This window comes from Rhizophagus irregularis, chromosome 4, assembly GCF_026210795.1.
Source record: "Rhizophagus irregularis chromosome 4, complete sequence".
NCBI lineage: Eukaryota > Fungi > Glomeromycota > Glomeromycetes > Glomerales > Glomeraceae > Rhizophagus > Rhizophagus irregularis.
The window spans coordinates 5,685,296-5,703,308 of record NC_089432.1 but is presented as its reverse complement, the minus strand read 5'-3'; the positions used below and the strand labels follow the sequence as shown (position 1 = coordinate 5,703,308).

Here is an 18,013-nt window from a genome sequence, read left to right as displayed (position 1 = left end):
TGTTGGTTATAATAGACCAATTGCAGCCATGTCAGACAATACTAAATTAAGACCTCGTCTTTGATATTCGTCACAAATGGGATGTATTATTGGCTCTACATTTTCAAATAATGAAACAAATATTAATACATATGATGATATTTCAATCACAATTAATAAAATTAAAGAGAATAATGCTGTTGCCAAATATGTGAGAGCATATATATTACAAGTAAGTTAAAATTGAAATTAATAATTCATTAGGGTTAATACAGTTGATAACTTAAATCAAATATTAGGTCCCATTGCCAAAATTTCCTTTTGTTATTATTAGTCTTCTTCTTAATCTTAGATCTGATAAAACGAAATTAATATTGGATATACAATTACACATAATTTTGATTGGCTCTAATAGTACACAAGTTGAATTTAATACACAAACCCAAGTTCAACAAATATCAACTTCTAGTAGACTTAGAATAAGTTACATACCATATAATATTGATTTTAATTGTCCAATTTTTCTAAGTGTCAGACCAGTAATACGAATCCAGGATCCCAAACATGCAAAAAAAATGGGACGTATCAGGTACATAGGTTCTTACACTTAATCGTTCTACTGTGGGATTTAAACATTTTGCGAAATTGCTCACTCACTCTGAAAGTCCTATGTATAAAAGTGATATATATAAATTTGATCGACAAGATGATGGCGCTGCTTATCAAATTTTCTGTCCTAAAAATCTGATGTGTTGTCTTGATTCTAATAATAAAATTAAATCTGAATTTGAAGAAACATTTATATATTTATTTATAATTGGTAAATATTCAAACACTTTATGATAAAATGATAAATTAAAATTAATTACCTTTTATCAATGATGTAAGTGAATTAGTTGATAGTTATTTGAATCAAAATATTACTCCTATTGAACGAATAAGAATGGTGATGATATCCTATTTTTTTTTACAGATTTAGCGATTCCATATAAACACATTAGCATAAAAATACCTTAAATTTATATTTATCAACTAGAACTTTATTGCACTTCAAATATTTGCAATACTTACTTTAATAGTTTTACTTGTAAAAGCTCATAGAGATTTCTATAATCAATATCCCCTTGTTCCTTGGATACATGGTTTGGAAATGTGTGAGCATTTTTTTGGTGCAGTATGACAGATTAATGCTGATTTTGACTTCGCAGAGTTGTTAGAAATGGTACCAAAAATAGGTCACTATATAAAAGCTTTAAATTCAAAGGAAATATCTTTTAACAAAGATAAATCTGTATGTGAAGATTAGTGAAACACTTTTTTATATATATTATAATATATATCAGTATATATAAAATATTAAAATTAAGTTATTCAATTTATTTTAAGGTACCAATTCAAATATAATCAAAATTTTATCAAAAATGATCAAATTCATTATATATTTGATCAATCACGTCAAATAGCATGCAATCTTGCCAAATATTTGGAAATGTTAATATCTAACATTGTACTTATTAATTCATTTTGGCCATATGTTTTAATAAATTCTAATGATATGGAAATTTCTGATTCAAATGATGAAAATATGCAGGATAGTGAGAATTCAAATGAAAATCTATCAAATAGTAGTCTTTCTCAAACAATTAGTCATGCTGCTAAAAAAGTGGACCTTTTGAAACAGAAAGAAAATAAAAGAAACGAAATGGATATAGATGAAGAAAGTAGAAACTTGTCTTTAAATGAATGTAGAAAATAACTTTCTTTTATTGACTTAAATGAAACAGAAAATACAATCAGTGTAGGTTGCTATATTTTATTATATATATTAAATTTAAAACTTTCTTTTTAGAAAAATCTAAATTTTTTTTTTTAAATTATTTTAAGATTTCGATGATATGATATTTGTTACTAAAAATGGAAATGCTGAAATGTGGTTTATTAAATAGTGAGAAAAAAGATGGAAGAATGAATGAAAACTTATAAGTCAATCTATTGCCAATTTTTATGAAAAAGAACAATCAAAAAAATGGCAAAAAATTTTATCTAGTAATCAACATTTAAGTAAGTTTAAATTGCTTTATATTAATATTTATTAAAATTATAATTTTTTAATTCAATTTTATTTATAGTTAAAATATAGAATTTGCAAATATTAATCAGGACAATTCTCTTAATGAACAAGATTACATTATAATTTATTATGGAATACAACTTTGTATTGGATAAGTAATTTCTAGTTTTTACAAAGCATATGGATATCATTTTTATAATCAGGAACTAATTACAGATATTGAAAATATATCATATTTAACCCTAAAAGTTTTTACTTCTATTCGCAATATTTTTTCAGCTGAGATTGAAGGAGGTTATGTTTTAATTACACATCAATGTCCAAAAAATGTTCTTTATCATTTAGATATATAGAATATACAGATATTTGACAATACTCTTCAATTATCAGATAAAGCAAAAACTTGTTACAATTTTTTTAAAAAAGAAGAAATAATTTGTATAATTACACAAAACTAATGTATTAAATAAAAATTTGATTTTACATAAACTCAGATCTGAAATTGTATATTTTATAGTAAAATTTAAACTTATATGCCGATTTTGTATAAAGCTTTTATCAGTAAATTTTTTGGGACGCGGATCCTTAGGGATTCCAAAAATCCTGTAATTAGTAAGGATCTCTAAGGAACCTTTCCCACCAGCGAGAATTCCCTATCATAAAATTTTTATAGAATCCTTAAAGATCCCAAATTTACCATTAAGGAATCCTTAACAATATTTATTGTTATATTTATTTATTTATTAATAGGTTTATCATTAATTTATTTATTTATTTAATATATTTATTTAATTTATTACATATTTTTCTGAATTAATAAAATATAAAATAATTAGAAAGATCTATTTTGATTAAAAATTCTAAATAAAAAAATACACTCATTAGAGCTCTGAACAGGTCAGCCAAATTCAAGTAACCTGACCTGACCTGATCTGAATTTCAGGTCAGGTATGAGATTTTTGAAAACATTCAGGTCAGGTATGAAGATTGACCTGACCTGATTGACCTGTTGACCTGAAACTATTGATTTTACTATATAATAAAAGTGAGTTGCAGTATTGCGATTCACTTTTTTATATTGATTTTATATAAAAAAAGTGAGTTGCGGTATTGCGATTCACTTTTTTATATTGATTTTATATAATAAAAGTGAGTTGCGATATTGCGATTCACTTTTTTATATTAATTCTATATAAAAAAAGTGAATTGCAGTATTGGGATTCACTTTTTTATATGATTTTAATATAAAAATGTTGAATCGCAATATTTCAAGAAAAAATGTTGCGAAAACGTGTTTTTCATAATATTATATTAAAAAAATGTTTCGTAACATTTTTTTTTTGATATTTCAATAATAACGTTGTGAAAACATTTTTTTCATAATGTTATATTAAAAAAACGTTTTGCAATATTTTTTTCAATATTTTAATAAAAAACGTTGCAAAAACGTTTTTTTTCATAATATTATATTAAAAAAAAAAAAGTTTTGTACCGTTTTTTTTCAATACTTTAATAAAAATAGTCCTGAAATTTTTCAGGTTTCAGGTCAGGTCAGGTCAAACAGACAACCTGATATAACCTGACCTGACCTGACTTGAAAAAAAATTTCAGGTCAGGTTTATCAATAACCTGACCTGACCTATTCAGAACTCTAACACTCATCATCTCTAAATCATAGTAACTTCAGTTATAAAATATTATTCTATTTTTTCTTGTTGAAAAACCTTTAGCTTAGTATTTTTTTTTTGGAAATAATTAATAAGAATCTCCGCAAATTATAATTGAGATACTGTAGTTTAAAACTGTCAGTCTGAAAAAAACACCTAAAGAAAAAAGAAAAAAACAACGAACAGTTAGAAGTGTTTGTTAAATTAAAAAAATTGAAATAATTTTTATTTTTACTTGCCAGTATTCATGACTGTCACAATGTTATTTTATTGTGAGAACATTCTGTTACTTCGTTATAAACACAATCTGCCTGTGATGTCCAGAGATACAAAAAACTGTCTAAAAAAAGAAATAAAAAACGAACAGTTAATAATATTCGTTAAAATAAAAAAATTTAAATAATTTTTTCTTTTTACTTTGTCAGTATCCCCATATTGAAAAAAGCCTTAAAAAGCCTTAAAAAAAGAATAAAACGAACAGTTAATATCATTAAAATAAACAGAAAGAAAAAAAATCTTTTCTTACTTACTTACTGATATTCCAAATCCAGAGAGACTTGAATAAACATTCTAAAAAAAGAAAAAAAAAATGAAGTTAGTAATGTTCATTACTATAAAAAAAGAAAAAATTTTTTTTTTACTTACTGGTAAAACTCCGCATGAGCTAAGCCAACCCACAAGCTGGCTCGAGCTTTTCAATTTGAGCCGAACTGAGCCACGATTAAATTGGCTCAGTGGCTCACAAGCCAGCTTGAAAAGAGCTCGAGCCGGTAATAGGCTCGGCTTAAAAAGCTTGAGCTGGCTTGAGTTATCATGCAAAAAACGTTGCGAAAACATTTTTTGTATAATATTATATTAAAAAAATGTTTTGCAACATTTTTTTCACAATATTATATTAGAAAAATCGTTTTGCAACGTTTTTTTAAATTCTTTAATAAAAAACGTTGCAAAAACAATATTATATTAGAAAAAAGCGTTTTACAACATTTTTTTTAATTAATAAAAAGCGTTAAACGCTTTTTTGTTTTTATAATATTATATTAAAAAAATTGTTGAGCGTTTTTTAATTCTTTAATAAAAATGTTCTAAAACATTTTTTCACAATATTATATTAGAAAAAAGCGTTTGCAACATTTTTTTTAATTATTTAGTAAAAAACGTTGTAGAAACGTTTTTTCATTTATGTTATATTAGAAAAAAATGTTTCACAACGCTTTTTTAAATTCTTTAGTAAAGAAATGTTGTGAAAAGCGTTTTTCATGTTATATTAGAAAAAAGCGTTTTGCAACATTTTTTAATTCATTTAATAAAAAATGTTGTGAAAGCGTTTTTTATGATATTATATTAGAAAAAAGCGTTTCGCAACATTTTTTTAATTCTTTAATAAAAAGCGTTGTGAAAACATTTTTGTATAATATTATATTAAAAAAAGCGTTTTTTCGCAACATTTTTTTTAATTTAATAAAAATGTTGCGAAAACATTTTTTTCACGATATTATATTAGAAAAAAGCGTTTTGCAACATTTTTTTAATTATTTAGTAAAAAAAGCGTTATGCATTTTTTTCACTTTATGTTATATTAGAAAAAATGTTTCACACATTTTTTTAAATTCTTTAGTAAAGAAATATTGCGAAAACGTTTTTTACACTATGTTATATTAGAAAAAAACATTTCGCAACATTTTTTAATTCTTTAATAAAAAACGTTGTAAAACGCTTTTTTGTATAATATTATATTAAAAAAACGCTTTTGCAACGTTTTTTTAATTCTTTAATAAAAATGTTGCGAAAACATTTTTTTTACAATATTATATTAGAAAAAAATGTTTCGCAACGTTTTTTAATTATTTAGTAAAAAAATGTTGCGAAAACGTTTTTTCCACTATGTTATATTAGAAAAAAACGTTTTGCAACATTTTTTTAATTCTTTAATAAAAAATGTTGTGAAAACGTTTTTTTCACAATATTATATTAGAAAAAAACGTTTCGCAACATTTTTTTTAATTCTTTAGTAAAGAAACGTTGTGAAAATGTCTTTTTCACTATGGTATATTAGAAAAAAACATTTCGCAACGTTTTTTAAATTCTTTAGTAAAGAAACGTTGCGAAAACGTTTTTTTTACTATATTATATTAGAAAAAAATGTTTCGCAACGTTTATTTCAATGCTTCAATAAAAAACGTTGTGAAACGTTTTTGTGAAGATAAAACTCGAGCCTGGCTTGGCTCGAGCTATGATTTTCATGGCTTGGCTTGGTTCACTTTAGCTTGAGCCAAAATTTTTATGGCTCATTACAATGCATTCAGGCCAATTTTTTTTTTTGAATTTTTTTTTTTTTTTTTTTTTTTTTTTTTTTTTTTTTTTTTTTTTTTTGAGCTGAGCTGAGCCAGACTGTGGCTCGGCTCAAGCCGGCTCATGCGGAGCTTTACTTACCGGTCCTACGTTAAGAGAGACTCGAAAACCTGCCTAAAAAAAGGAAAAAAAAATGAATTAATAATGGTCGTTAAATTAAATAAAAAAAAATCTTTTTTTTTACTTACCAATATGGCAATATCCTAAGTCTAGAGAGACTTGAAAAACAGCCTAAAAAAGAGGATTTCACGTCCAGAAAATATTTGAAATCTACCTAAAAAAAAGAAAATAAACGAACAGTTAGTCATGTTCGTTTATATAAAAAACTCGAAAAAAATGAAAAAATATTATTTTCTTACCTACCAGTCCCACGTCCGGAGGCTCAAAAAAAATGCCTAAAAAAAAGAAAAAACGAATAGTTAATAATGTTCGTTAAAATAAAAAAATAAAATTTTTTTTTTCTATTTTACTTGCCAAATGTCTCATTCGAATACCTGAAAACTCTGCCGTCTAAAAAAAAGAGAACAGTTTAGTAAAGTTCTTTAATAAAAAGGAAATATCACTTTTTTACTTGCCAAAATCCACGTTCAAGTACCCGAAAAAAAGGATGTCTAAAAAAAAGGAAATAAAACGGAACGTTAGTTAATGTTTTGCTAAAATAAAAAAAAAAATTAAAAAGTTCAAACTTACCGTAATGCAGCGTGCCAGGGAAATCTGAAAGAACCTAAAAAAAACAAAATACAGTCAAACCTCCATAATTGCACACCCTTGGGACTGAGCGTAAGCGTGCAATTAGAGAGGGTGTGCAATTATAGAATTACATATATCACGTGATTTTTATATAAAGTTGTAACGTCACATTTATTTATTATGAATTATTACTAAAAACTACAAAATTAAAACTATTATCATTATAAAATTAAAACATTTATACGAAATATTGATCTATAGTAGTCTGCTGCATTGAATTGAATTTCCTTTTTCTAATAAATTTCTCAATTTTACCCGCTAATTTTATCTGTTCACCTGCATTTTCTTGTTGAAGTAAAAACAAATTTACAGTTTTCAAGCTTCGTAATGCTTCATTGATATGAATGATTTCCATTTCAAAACTATCATCTACTTCATCTAGATGATCTGTAGTCCTACTTTTAAACATATCTTCAAATTCTGAAATATTAAGAAATTCATATATTACATCTTCTTCAGGAATAGTTAGAAATTCTTTCACTTGCATCATGTCAGATAAATGAAGAGCTTCAATTGCTCTATTAAGTTCACTGTCAATATTTGAATCATCATTTTCGTCATTATCTCTAGGAATAGCATCTGAAAGGATTTTGACATAATTCCAACAATTTTTGATGGTATCAGCCGTAACTTCATTCCAACCTTGAATAATATATTGAATTGCTTGCAAAACATTCATTTTTAAATCCTGTATAAGCTAGCCTGCTTCAACTTGTTCTAATATCCATCTAAAATAAAATATGTATATTAAATTTGCAATATAGTAGATTTGAAAAAACCCAACTTACCAGATGTGGTGATGCCGATAATGCTTTTTAAAAGACATAATTATTCCAGAATCCATTGGTTGAAGTTTTGAAGTCGTATTAGGTGGCAAAAAATAAACTTCAACATTTTCAAGAACTAAATTATTTATTTTATGACTTGTACAATTATCAAGAAGCAGCAAAACACGCTGTTTATCATGTTTTATGCCAACTTGATAATCAAATTCCTGAAGCCACTCTTGAAAAATGGTTGCTAACATCCAAGCTTTAGCATTATTCTGATAGGACATTGGCAAATTGCCAATATTAACATTTTTAAAGCATCGCGGATTTGCATATTTACCAATTATTAAAGGAGGCAGCTTATGTGATCTATCAGCATTTGCACATAAAGCAACTGATAGCCATTCCTTACTTTTTTTACGTCCAGAAAGCCGCTTTGTAGCTAATGTTCAGTCTGGTTCTAACCTAAAAGAATATGTATTAGTTATTAATAATGAGAAGAGATTACAAATATAACATATAAATATTAAATACCTACCGATAAAAAAGCCCTGTCTCATCCATATTGTAAATACGATCAGGAGGATATTCTGCACATTTATTTTGTAATAAAGGTAGAGCTTCAGCAATAGCATTTTCATCAGCAGAATTTGCCTCTCCATGAAACTTTACTTGACGAATACTGTTACGCTCCTTAAATTTTTGGAGCCATCTGTTGGAAAACTATAAATAAATAATAAAATAGTGATCAAACAAACATTATAATAAATTATTAAATATAAATTATTAAAAAAAAATGTTTAACTTGTAATGTTCCTTGAGGAACTTCCAGTTCATTGGCTAGTAATTTAGCCTTCTCAATTAATATAACGATCACTTAAAATTGTTTTATGCTGATAGCATAAAACAAATTCTTTTAGGGCAAGTTCAAGTTCTGGGACAGCAACAGGTTTATGACGTTTTGCTTCTGGATTTGCAAGTTCTGTGGTAAGTCGTTTCTCTTTACTTTGCAAGGTTCTTGTAATTGTAGATTCATTAACTCTGACCTCCCACTTTTGTTCAACCCAGTCCATATACTGAGTTCGAGTTTTCTTGTTATCACGAGCATAAAGACAAAGCTCATATTTCTGAATATCTGATAAAGAAATGTTTTTTTTAGGCATAGTGAGAATGCGAGATGTTAATCAAACTGTGCGTACTGTGCGTACTGCGCGCACTGCATGTTATTATATAAGTTCAGAAGGTTCAGAAAGTCACGTGCGTGCATTTATGGAGAATAGGACAATATAATCGTACTAAAAAATCATTGCACGTGTAGAGTACGGAGGGTGTGCAATTATAGAGAGTTGACTGTACTAGTTAATGTTTCGTTAAAATAAAAAAAAAATTTTTAAAAAATAACTTTTACCAGTTACTGCAAGAAAATCTGAAAGAACTGCCTAAAAAAAAGTAACGAACTATTAGAGACCATTCGTTAAAAGATGGAAGAAATAGACAAAAAAAACTTAAACTTACTGCTGTCTAAAAAAACAAAGAAAATGATTTAGAAACTGCTCGTTAGAAGAAATAGTTAAATCTAAAAAAATAAAAATAAAAACTTACCGGAATCTGACTGCCGAGTGTTGACTAAAAAAAAAATAGCAAAATATTACTCAACGTTGCGTTATAGATTTTGTAGAGAGAGGAAAAGAATGGGTGAAGATAAAGGACGGGGAAAGGAAAAGCAAGAAGGGAAGGGTGATAAGGATGAAGGAAAGACTAAAAATTTAGATGACGGGAGTGAAAGTTTAATAAAAAAAAAGATCAGCTGGTAAGATTATCAGCTGGTAATATTATCACGTAATACACATGATACAATATTAATTTTATTTTATTTTTCCCAGTTCTTGTCTATATTATAAAAATAAAATAAAAATTCTTGGATTTCTTAAAGATTTTTGTTTAGGAATCTTTAAGAATCCACCAATTCATAGAATCCTTAAGGATCTTTATGATTTATCTAAGGATTTTTAAGAATTCTATAAATTGCAAGATCCTTAAGGATTCTGGGACAATTTAAGGAATCCTTAAGTATCTATGGTCCAAAAAATTTACTGATGCTTTAATAAAACTACATGTATAAAGTTATATTAAAAAATCTGAATCTAGATTTGAGTTTTATATATAATGTTTGGGGTTTTGTTTTAGCTGATATTAGATCGATACTAAAAAAAATTAGAAGTATTTTGAGAAATTCTGTACAGAATAATCAGTGGAGTCTAATTTTAAGAGTGTAATAGTTGTAGATAGAGTGGTTTTGTTACTGACTGTTTTTCTTTATTTTTATTTTTATTTTTGTTTTTATTTTATTTTTTTAGTACAAAATATCATTTGATACAAGTGCATCTGGAGATTTTTATTGCATAGCGGGAGTGGAGAGTTTTTTCATATTTGTAATATTGTACAATTTCAAATTTTAATAAAACCTGGCCCAAGTATACTATAAATAAAAAAAAAATCTTTAAAAAATCTCTTTTTTAATAAAAAAAATATTCATTTAGATGTTTTATATATAAATATACTAAATTTGAAAGTACAGTGTATAACAAAAAAAAACTGGAATATCATTCATGTAATAAAAATATGTATTATATACTCAAAATAAATCTGATTTTCTTTGTATAAATTGGATAATAAATCTATAACCAAGATCTATATTATGATATCTTTTAAAGTTATAATTGCTTCATTATTTTTTTGAAAAATTTTACTGTAAAATATTTACTTTGAACAGAAAAATATAATAAAAAAATAAATTAAGATTACAAAGCATTTGAATATTGAATTTAAATTAAAAATATTCAAATATTGTTAAGAATAATGTACAAAATGCATGTAGTTCACTCAGAATAAATCCAATTTTAAATGCAAAATAAACTTGAATATCAGGACTACATTTTGATATCTTTCATGATCATAATGCTTTTTTACTTCTTGAGAAAATTAACTACAGGTGTTGATTTTTAAAGAAAAAATATAATTTGAAATTTGTGAATTTATAATGAATACAAAGTTATTGAAAATTTCTCAAATATTATCAAAACTAATAGAAAAGTATAAATTAAAAAATTTTTTTTGACTATCTACTGCATTTTATACAATGAAATACACATTAATTCTAAATTAATTATAAAAAAGTTTTAATCTAAAAAAATTATTATTATAAGCTTAATTATAAAGAAATTACTGCATTAAACACCATTTTAATTTACTATTGATAAAATCTACAGGTTTTCAGCTTTCGAATAAGCTATTTTACATATAATTTGATGCGATCATTATGGTGTTACAGATAATTTTTTAATTCCAATTTTTTTTGTTACACACTGTATATTATTATATATTGTGCATATTAGCATATTAAAATATTAGTTTATTTATTTTTATTTTGCCTATTAACTTTTATTTAAAGTAAACTTTAATATTACTTTAAATATGTTAAATAATGATTCAAATAATTACTGTAATTTAATTCAGCCTAACTGGTTTAAATTACAGTAATTATTTAAATTCTGCCAAAACTTTAAATATGATTATATCAACTATTTATTTTATATCATTTTTGTTTGTATAGATTAAATTTTTAATACTATTAGATATAAGTGTAACTTTATATAAATACAAAGTTTTTGTACTAATTAATTTAATAGATAGTATTACATCAATTATCACAATAAACTTTCTTTATAATATATTTAGAATCCTATTCTACCTCTTTAATCCTTAACAGTTTAGTAATTTAGTATCAAATTATTAATGGATTTTTTCTATTTTTAATTATAATTGCTATATCAAATAATTAAGATATAATACCTATTAAGTATAAATAAAAATTTTTTATTTAAATTAGAAAAAAATATTTATTGTTATATTTTTAGCAAATGCTTTTATTTTCAATAAAAAAATAAAATAATATAATATATTTTAATATTATTTAAAGTTGCTGGAGAAATTAGAGAGTTTTAGCAAGTTAGCAAAATGCTAAAATAGCAAAACTTTGCCAAAACTATATGAAAGTCCTATTAAAAAGTTAGCAAAACTCTAGAAAAAAGCAAAATTTAACAAAACTTATTATAAATGCTAAAATTGCCAAAACCTTGTTAAAACTATAATAAAACTATAATAAAACCTTGGTGAAATTAATCATAGGATTTTGGAAAGGTTTAGGCAAGTAACCTCAATATTATCTGATTATTTTAAAGTGAAAAAATGTTAATTTACTTAAATATTTGATAAAATAAATTCTATAAAGCTATAATATATAAATTATTTTTAAATTATTTAATAAGTTTTTTATATTAATTTCATATTATTTATTATATTATTTATTTAATAAATAAAATTTTCTTTTCATAAATTTTATTTAAATAAATTTATCAGAAATTATTTATTAATATTTGCAAAAAAAAACCAAAATAAAAAAAACAAAATAAATAATAAAAAAAATAACATTTAAAAATTTCAAAATAAAATTTAAAGCCAATAAAGCAATAATTATATTAAAGGTTTTTTTACAAATATTATTTATAAAAGAAAGACAAAAAATATAAACAATGCAAAAATACATATAGTAAATAACTTTACTTTTAATGAAAACTAAATCAACTTACAACTAATATAAATAAGTAATAAAATAGAATTCACAACATACAGTATAAAGTATATTGCTATATTATTTGAGTTTAATGAAATATTAAAAGTAAATTAATTTAGGATTTAAAATTGAATTTAGTAATTTGTTATAAAAACAGAAAAATTTGATAAAATTTTTTTATTATATTTATTGGTTAGGTCAGTTACAATTAATTAAAAAAAATTTTTTGAAATATTACATTAGCACAAAAAAAATAAAGGAAATAATAATGTGAGTAATAAAAATATATTGTTATTGTTAATATAAAAAAGATTCTAAATAGCTAGCTATAGATTTTACAAACAAGATCAATCGGTCAAATGAGTAATAATGATTTTATAGTTAAACGAAAAACATCATCTCTAACTTTATAACTACAAAATATAATCTAATCCAACATTTACCATTGCGTTACTAGTCAAAGATCTCCTTTTTCCTACACGCTTTAGATAACTATCCAAATACTGTAAGTAATACTTTTTACCTTGTATAGTACATTAATCATAACACTCACCTCAATAAATAAATTAAACTCAAATTTAAAATAAAAAAAGAATAAAAATTATATAGTTTATAGTATAATAGTTATTAACAAATTCGGAGGTAAGCCTAAATACACTTCAAATACCCATAACCTTTGTAAATATAAAATAGGAGTAAAAAAAGGTGGAGCACCTGTCCCCAAAATCTTACAAATTTTTTTTTTTTTAATAAAAACTATTAAACGACTATAAAAGGCTCCTGTCCTTTGGAAAAAAGGTCTAAATGTACAGGACTATAAAAAATTATTATTATTATTAATTTTTTTTTTTTTTGAATTGGGGAAAGGGAAAGAAAAAAATTATTCACAAGAAAAAGTATATAAATGATGCCCGGCATTTGGTATTCCTCAGAAACAAAAAAAAAACAGTGAAGATATCAAATAATGAATGTTTATAAAAAAGAAAAAAAAAAAGAATTGGCATAACCAGCACTAAATAATTTTATGAGCCATTTTCAGTCTATAATTAAATAAATGATTAAATTTCGATCATATAATTTCAAACTAAAGTAAGGAATTATTAAGTCGTTACCATGGCTTTTTTGACTTTCTCAAATTCTTTCAACATCTTACGTCTAGCTCCAAGGGCCGCTACTCCTTTTTTTTCTAGTTGAGAATCATCTAATTCGATAATTTCTGTGTAATTCATTCCTTCAAATACCGGAGTATACTTGTGTAAACGAAGACTTCGTAACCATTGCGGAATGTCTAAATAAACAGAAATAAATAAGTTTAAACTCTCATAAGTGCATTAAAAAACTAAATGTGTGAATAAAAGGATAACCTTGTAATAGATTAAAATCAACTGTATCATCATTTTGTTTCTTCTTGTTTTTACCACCGCCAGTGTTACCATGACCTTTTGTATTATTAGCATTATGTGAGGCATCACTATGATCACTGTGATAACCGCCTACTTCACCATTCTCATCATATGGAACTACACTTGGTAGTGTTAAGTGGGTTCCTTTACCACTGTTATTTGGAGGTCCCCAACCAGGATGATGAATAGGATACAAACCACCAGATGGATTTGGATTCGGCGAAGTAGGGCGAGAACCCTGTCTTGATCCGATAGCTTTTGGACTCGGAAGAGGAGAATGTTGGGGTGAACGAACATTTCCGTCAGCGTCATACATCGACAAGACGATATTCGCTGTATTATATTTCTCTTCTTGGACTGTTGCTGGAACACCAGAATTGTTATTTTTTCCATGATTTCGACGGAATTTTTTAACATCACTTTCTAATACAACACGATTTCCAGAACTATTACTGATACTCCAATTGTTTAATTTTTTATTTACCAACTCAACATCAGTAGCTGGCTTATTTTTATTTTCTGCAAACATTGGTACCACGGGCGTAGACACCATACTAGCCCAACTACCACCAACAAGAGGAGATAGCTCGCCATCAAATGCAGTGCCAGGTCGAGGTGAACGTAATGGGAAACCCGGAGTCCAAGGGAGAGCGCTAAGATCAGCTGATTTCGGTCGACCGTTACTTGTTCGGTCTTTATTATTATTGTTATTATTGCTATTGCTAGAAGCGCTAGTAGGAGCCCAGACCGTTTGATCCGTTTCTGAAGCCATAGATTTTGGACGTGATGGATACAAAGAAGCCGATCGATTACCCGTATTGGCTTGAAGTCTAGCTCTTTGTTGTGCAAGAGCAGCTGCAGGATCCGAATAAATTGCAGCCTCGGGAGACAAGAATTCTACGCCCGAGTGTCGATCATATAAGCGACGTGGATACGTCGGACTAGTAGGTGATTTAAGAGACATGCCAGCTAGTTTGGCCTCAACCTCAGCTTTGGCCATAGCGCCAGCTAATTGTGCCTGCATTAAATCTAGTGATTATAATTAAAAAAACCAAAATAAGTAAATCACGCGTAATTTTCATTACTAACAATTTTAAAAACGATTATATGATAACGCATTTAAAATTAATAAATATCAATTGATAGATAATAACTTCAAAAACAGAAAAATTATTTGTAGAGATCATCGTTAAGAAAACAATTTAGATCTAATCTCACCTTTTTCAGGATTTGCTGGCGATAGGAGAGCTCCCATCGGATCGCTTCTTGCCATTTGCTGAAGTACCGTTATGAAAAATCGTATCTGTACCTGAGTTGAATGTTGTAATAAACTATATAATGCGGCAGTTCGTTCCGCTTCAGATAATACTCGAAACCATTGTTCAATTGCACTGAGTTCTTCTTTGAAGTTTTGATCTAAACTCGCTGTAGCCATCTCTTCAAGCGTTTGTTCGTAATGTTGGAGGTCTTCAAACCATTTATCGATTGCTTCAGCTTAAAAAACGAAATTTTGAGATGAATTCTTATTCGAAATAAAAATTTATAAATTATTTTCTTTCCCACAGGAGTTAGTTAAAATATTTTATATTTTACAAAAGTAAAATCTCTCTTGGCGGGAATATAGGAACAACCTTTCTTCTTACCTTCAGGTGATTGATATGTATTGTGGTTATTTGCGGAGAATATTTCGGAAGTTGGCCTTGAGCTCCTATGACTTGTCTGTTGCTGGTTCAAGTGAGATAGGTCAGCCGATTGTCGATACTGTGAGTTAGATCCCGATTTTGCTGGTTGAAGGTTAAATTGTTCGCTAACAGGGCGTTGTGTAGTCATGATGGAAACGAAGCTGATGAATATTGTCTTTGAGAAAGTTAGTTGAACTTATTAAGATGGCCTCTAAATAAAATTGTTGAAAGATCGGTGACAGGGCTTTCTTAAAAGAGGAAGAGAGTGAGTGGAAAAAATATAGAGGTGGGTAGGAAGGGTATGGGAAGGAAATACCTCTTTTGTCACCTTAAACTTTATTGAATGAACTTATAGCGAAAACTTTCTACAAGAAAAAGAAATCCGGATAAAAATTGTAACTATAAGCAACGTATAGATGAGCATAGAAATTCATTTGACGTCTCAAACTGCGGTAATTCAGTGGCCGATCTATTATACATCTGCTATTAATAGAGATCATACCTTCTTATATTATTTCCTATGATAGAATTATTTTTAACAAAAACTAATAGATTCTCGGATAAACAAAGAATTGGCGAATTTATAATGCTAAGCCGCAGTCATTTTTTGGCGCCACCAATTTATCTGTGTTATACATATGAAACTTTTCAGTTCACAAGTTTTAACAAAATAACAAGGAAAATATCAAGTAATAATGGCTTGGAATTAAAACAAAGACTAATTTTTTAAAGACGTTGCTGATCGTTCACTCGGTAGTACAAATGATAAAAATTTGCTCACCTACAAATATTATCTAATAATTGGGTTAAGTAATATTTAAATTTACCTCGATAAATTGATATACTGTGATTAAATATAAGTTATTATGCTAACTGCTAACTACAATCAAAAGTTTTAATCTAAACTATAAATAGTTAGAAAATAATTTCTTATTAAATATTACTGATTAATTTTATATTCATTAAAAATACAGTAATAAAATTTTACATTTATTTATTTGTTTTATTAAAACATTATAATTTATTACTAAGGGAGAAAGTTATATAAGAGGTATAATATATAGTGGTTACAGTAAAGTCATAAGTAAAAGGACTTAGTGTATTAGAATATAAAACTCAAATAAAAATCCATATTATACTTAATATATATAATAATAAATAAAAAAAAAATCAGATTTTTAATATATTAAACATTTACAGTATTATTTAAATAATACAAAGTTTAAATGTTTCAATTTGATTAAACTTTATAATATTAATGCTTTAACTAGAAATATCTACAGGTAGTGCCTCGACCCGTATCCGGATCAATCCGGATTGATCCGGATTTTTTTTTTTTTCGGATATCCGGATTTTCACGGTTTTCATCCGGATTATAAACCGGATGAAAAATATCCGGTTTGACCCGGAATCCGGATGAAATTATTATTATTTTTTTTTTATTAATAATAATTTTGCTGATCTATATCTAAATGATATTATGGCTAATTATTTTTGCGCCTAATACCAATTTTTTTATTAAAATTTATTAAATTTATATTTGTTATATTAAACTTTTTAATACAGTAAGTTTAAGAAGATTTTTCAGTTATAATTTATTTATTGAAGTTTGTATCAGATTTGTTTATTTAAATTTATACATTAACAAATAACAAATAATTTTAGATTTCACATTCAAACGTTCAAAAGAAAAAAAACTTTATATTATTTTTGTTACAACAAAATAATAATTATTGTTTTAAATGAAAAATTGTTCAATATTATAAATTTATATAATTATAACAACTTTTTTAAAAATTAAAACTAGTGTTATATAATTTGATTCAAATGATTCTTTAATTTTTGAAAGAAGAAACAAATCCTTAAAAAATTGCCTTACTAACCCAACACATCTATTTATAGTAATCTTTAGCTGTATATAAAAATATCTTGTTTAAAATTTCATAATTAGTTAATTTACAAAGAAATGTTAAACAATAGTCTGAGACAATGCTGAAATAATATGAAATTGTTTTAAATAAAAGTATTTAATGAAATTGGAATTATGTAAATTTCGTGGTCTTGGATAATTTTGGCCAAATTTGTAATTCTGGCCGAAATTAACATCACGTGACACCGGAAAAATAGTTTAGCCACCGGGCAAAAAATTTTTGCATGAAAATTTAATGTTACACAATTTGTAATTCTGGCCGGCGTTATGAATTCTGGCCAGAATTATTGCCGATCATTTGTAAATCCAATCCGGTTTCCGGTTTCTATCCGGATTATCTGATCCGGATTCAAAATCCGGGTCAATCCGGATATAATCCGGATTTTTTTTTTGTGTAATCCGGATGACGGTTTTCATCCGGGTCGAAGCACTATCTACAGGATGGGTGGATGGCCTAGATCAGTTAAATTATATATATAATATGTGTAATTTCCTAAAATAAAGCACACCACTCCCTTAAGATAAATATTTTTTTTTTAAAAAAAATATATAAATTTATGTAAAGAAAAAAATAATCCTAAACTTTCTAAATAATTAATATTGGCAATCTGCAATGAAAGATTGTAGAATTAAACAAATCCATTTGAAATGCATTTTGTGGGGAGTAGAAATTATGTTTTATTTTAAATAATAATAGAAATGAAATTATTTTCCAAATTTAGAATAATTCATTACCTAATCTTTAACGTCAAGAGAAAGTTTAATGATTAGGTGAT

The 18,013-nt window shown here is 26.2% G+C and overlaps 3 protein-coding genes across 3 annotated transcripts; 2 read left to right on the top strand and 1 right to left on the bottom strand.

Moving 5' to 3' along the window:
- Nucleotides 1–1,468: 1,468 nt before the first annotated feature.
- OCT59_024519 (uncharacterized protein) lies at nucleotides 1,469–1,735 on the top strand (the record flags this gene model as incomplete). Its single annotated transcript, XM_066135485.1, has 1 exon — nucleotides 1,469–1,735. One exon carries the CDS (start codon nucleotides 1,469–1,471, stop codon nucleotides 1,733–1,735), a length of 267 nt encoding a protein of 88 aa, XP_065991500.1.
- Nucleotides 1,736–9,280: 7,545 nt separating this feature from the next.
- On the top strand, nucleotides 9,281–9,602 carry OCT59_024518 (uncharacterized protein; the record flags this gene model as incomplete). Its single annotated transcript, XM_066135484.1, has 2 exons — nucleotides 9,281–9,399; nucleotides 9,473–9,602. The coding sequence occupies 2 exons, from the start codon at nucleotides 9,281–9,283 to the stop codon at nucleotides 9,600–9,602; spliced, it is 249 nt and encodes an 82-aa protein (XP_065991499.1).
- A 2,799-nt stretch (nucleotides 9,603–12,401) lies between these two features.
- On the bottom strand, nucleotides 12,402–15,676 carry OCT59_024517 (uncharacterized protein). Its single transcript, XM_066135483.1, has 6 exons — nucleotides 15,624–15,676; nucleotides 15,269–15,551; nucleotides 14,844–15,119; nucleotides 13,587–14,654; nucleotides 13,335–13,510; nucleotides 12,402–13,262 (listed from the first exon to the last, which is right to left on the bottom strand). The coding sequence occupies exons 2-6, from the start codon at nucleotides 15,453–15,455 to the stop codon at nucleotides 13,245–13,247; spliced, it is 1,725 nt and encodes a 574-aa protein (XP_065991498.1). The 5' UTR covers nucleotides 15,456–15,551; nucleotides 15,624–15,676; the 3' UTR covers nucleotides 12,402–13,244.
- Nucleotides 15,677–18,013: the final 2,337 nt, after the last annotated feature.

Bases quoted from the DNA above. Each gene is read 5' to 3' on its own strand.
- OCT59_024517 (XM_066135483.1), bottom strand. From the start codon at position 15,455: ATGACTACACAACGCCCTGTTAGCGAACAATTTAACCTTCAACCAGCA. The intron at 15,120-15,268 runs GTAAGAAGAAAG...TCGTTTTTTAAG, and splicing joins TACATATCAATCACCTGAAG to CTGAAGCAATCGATAAATGG. The intron at 13,511-13,586 runs GTTATCCTTTTA...CTGTTTATTTAG, and splicing joins TGATTTTAATCTATTACAAG to ACATTCCGCAATGGTTACGA.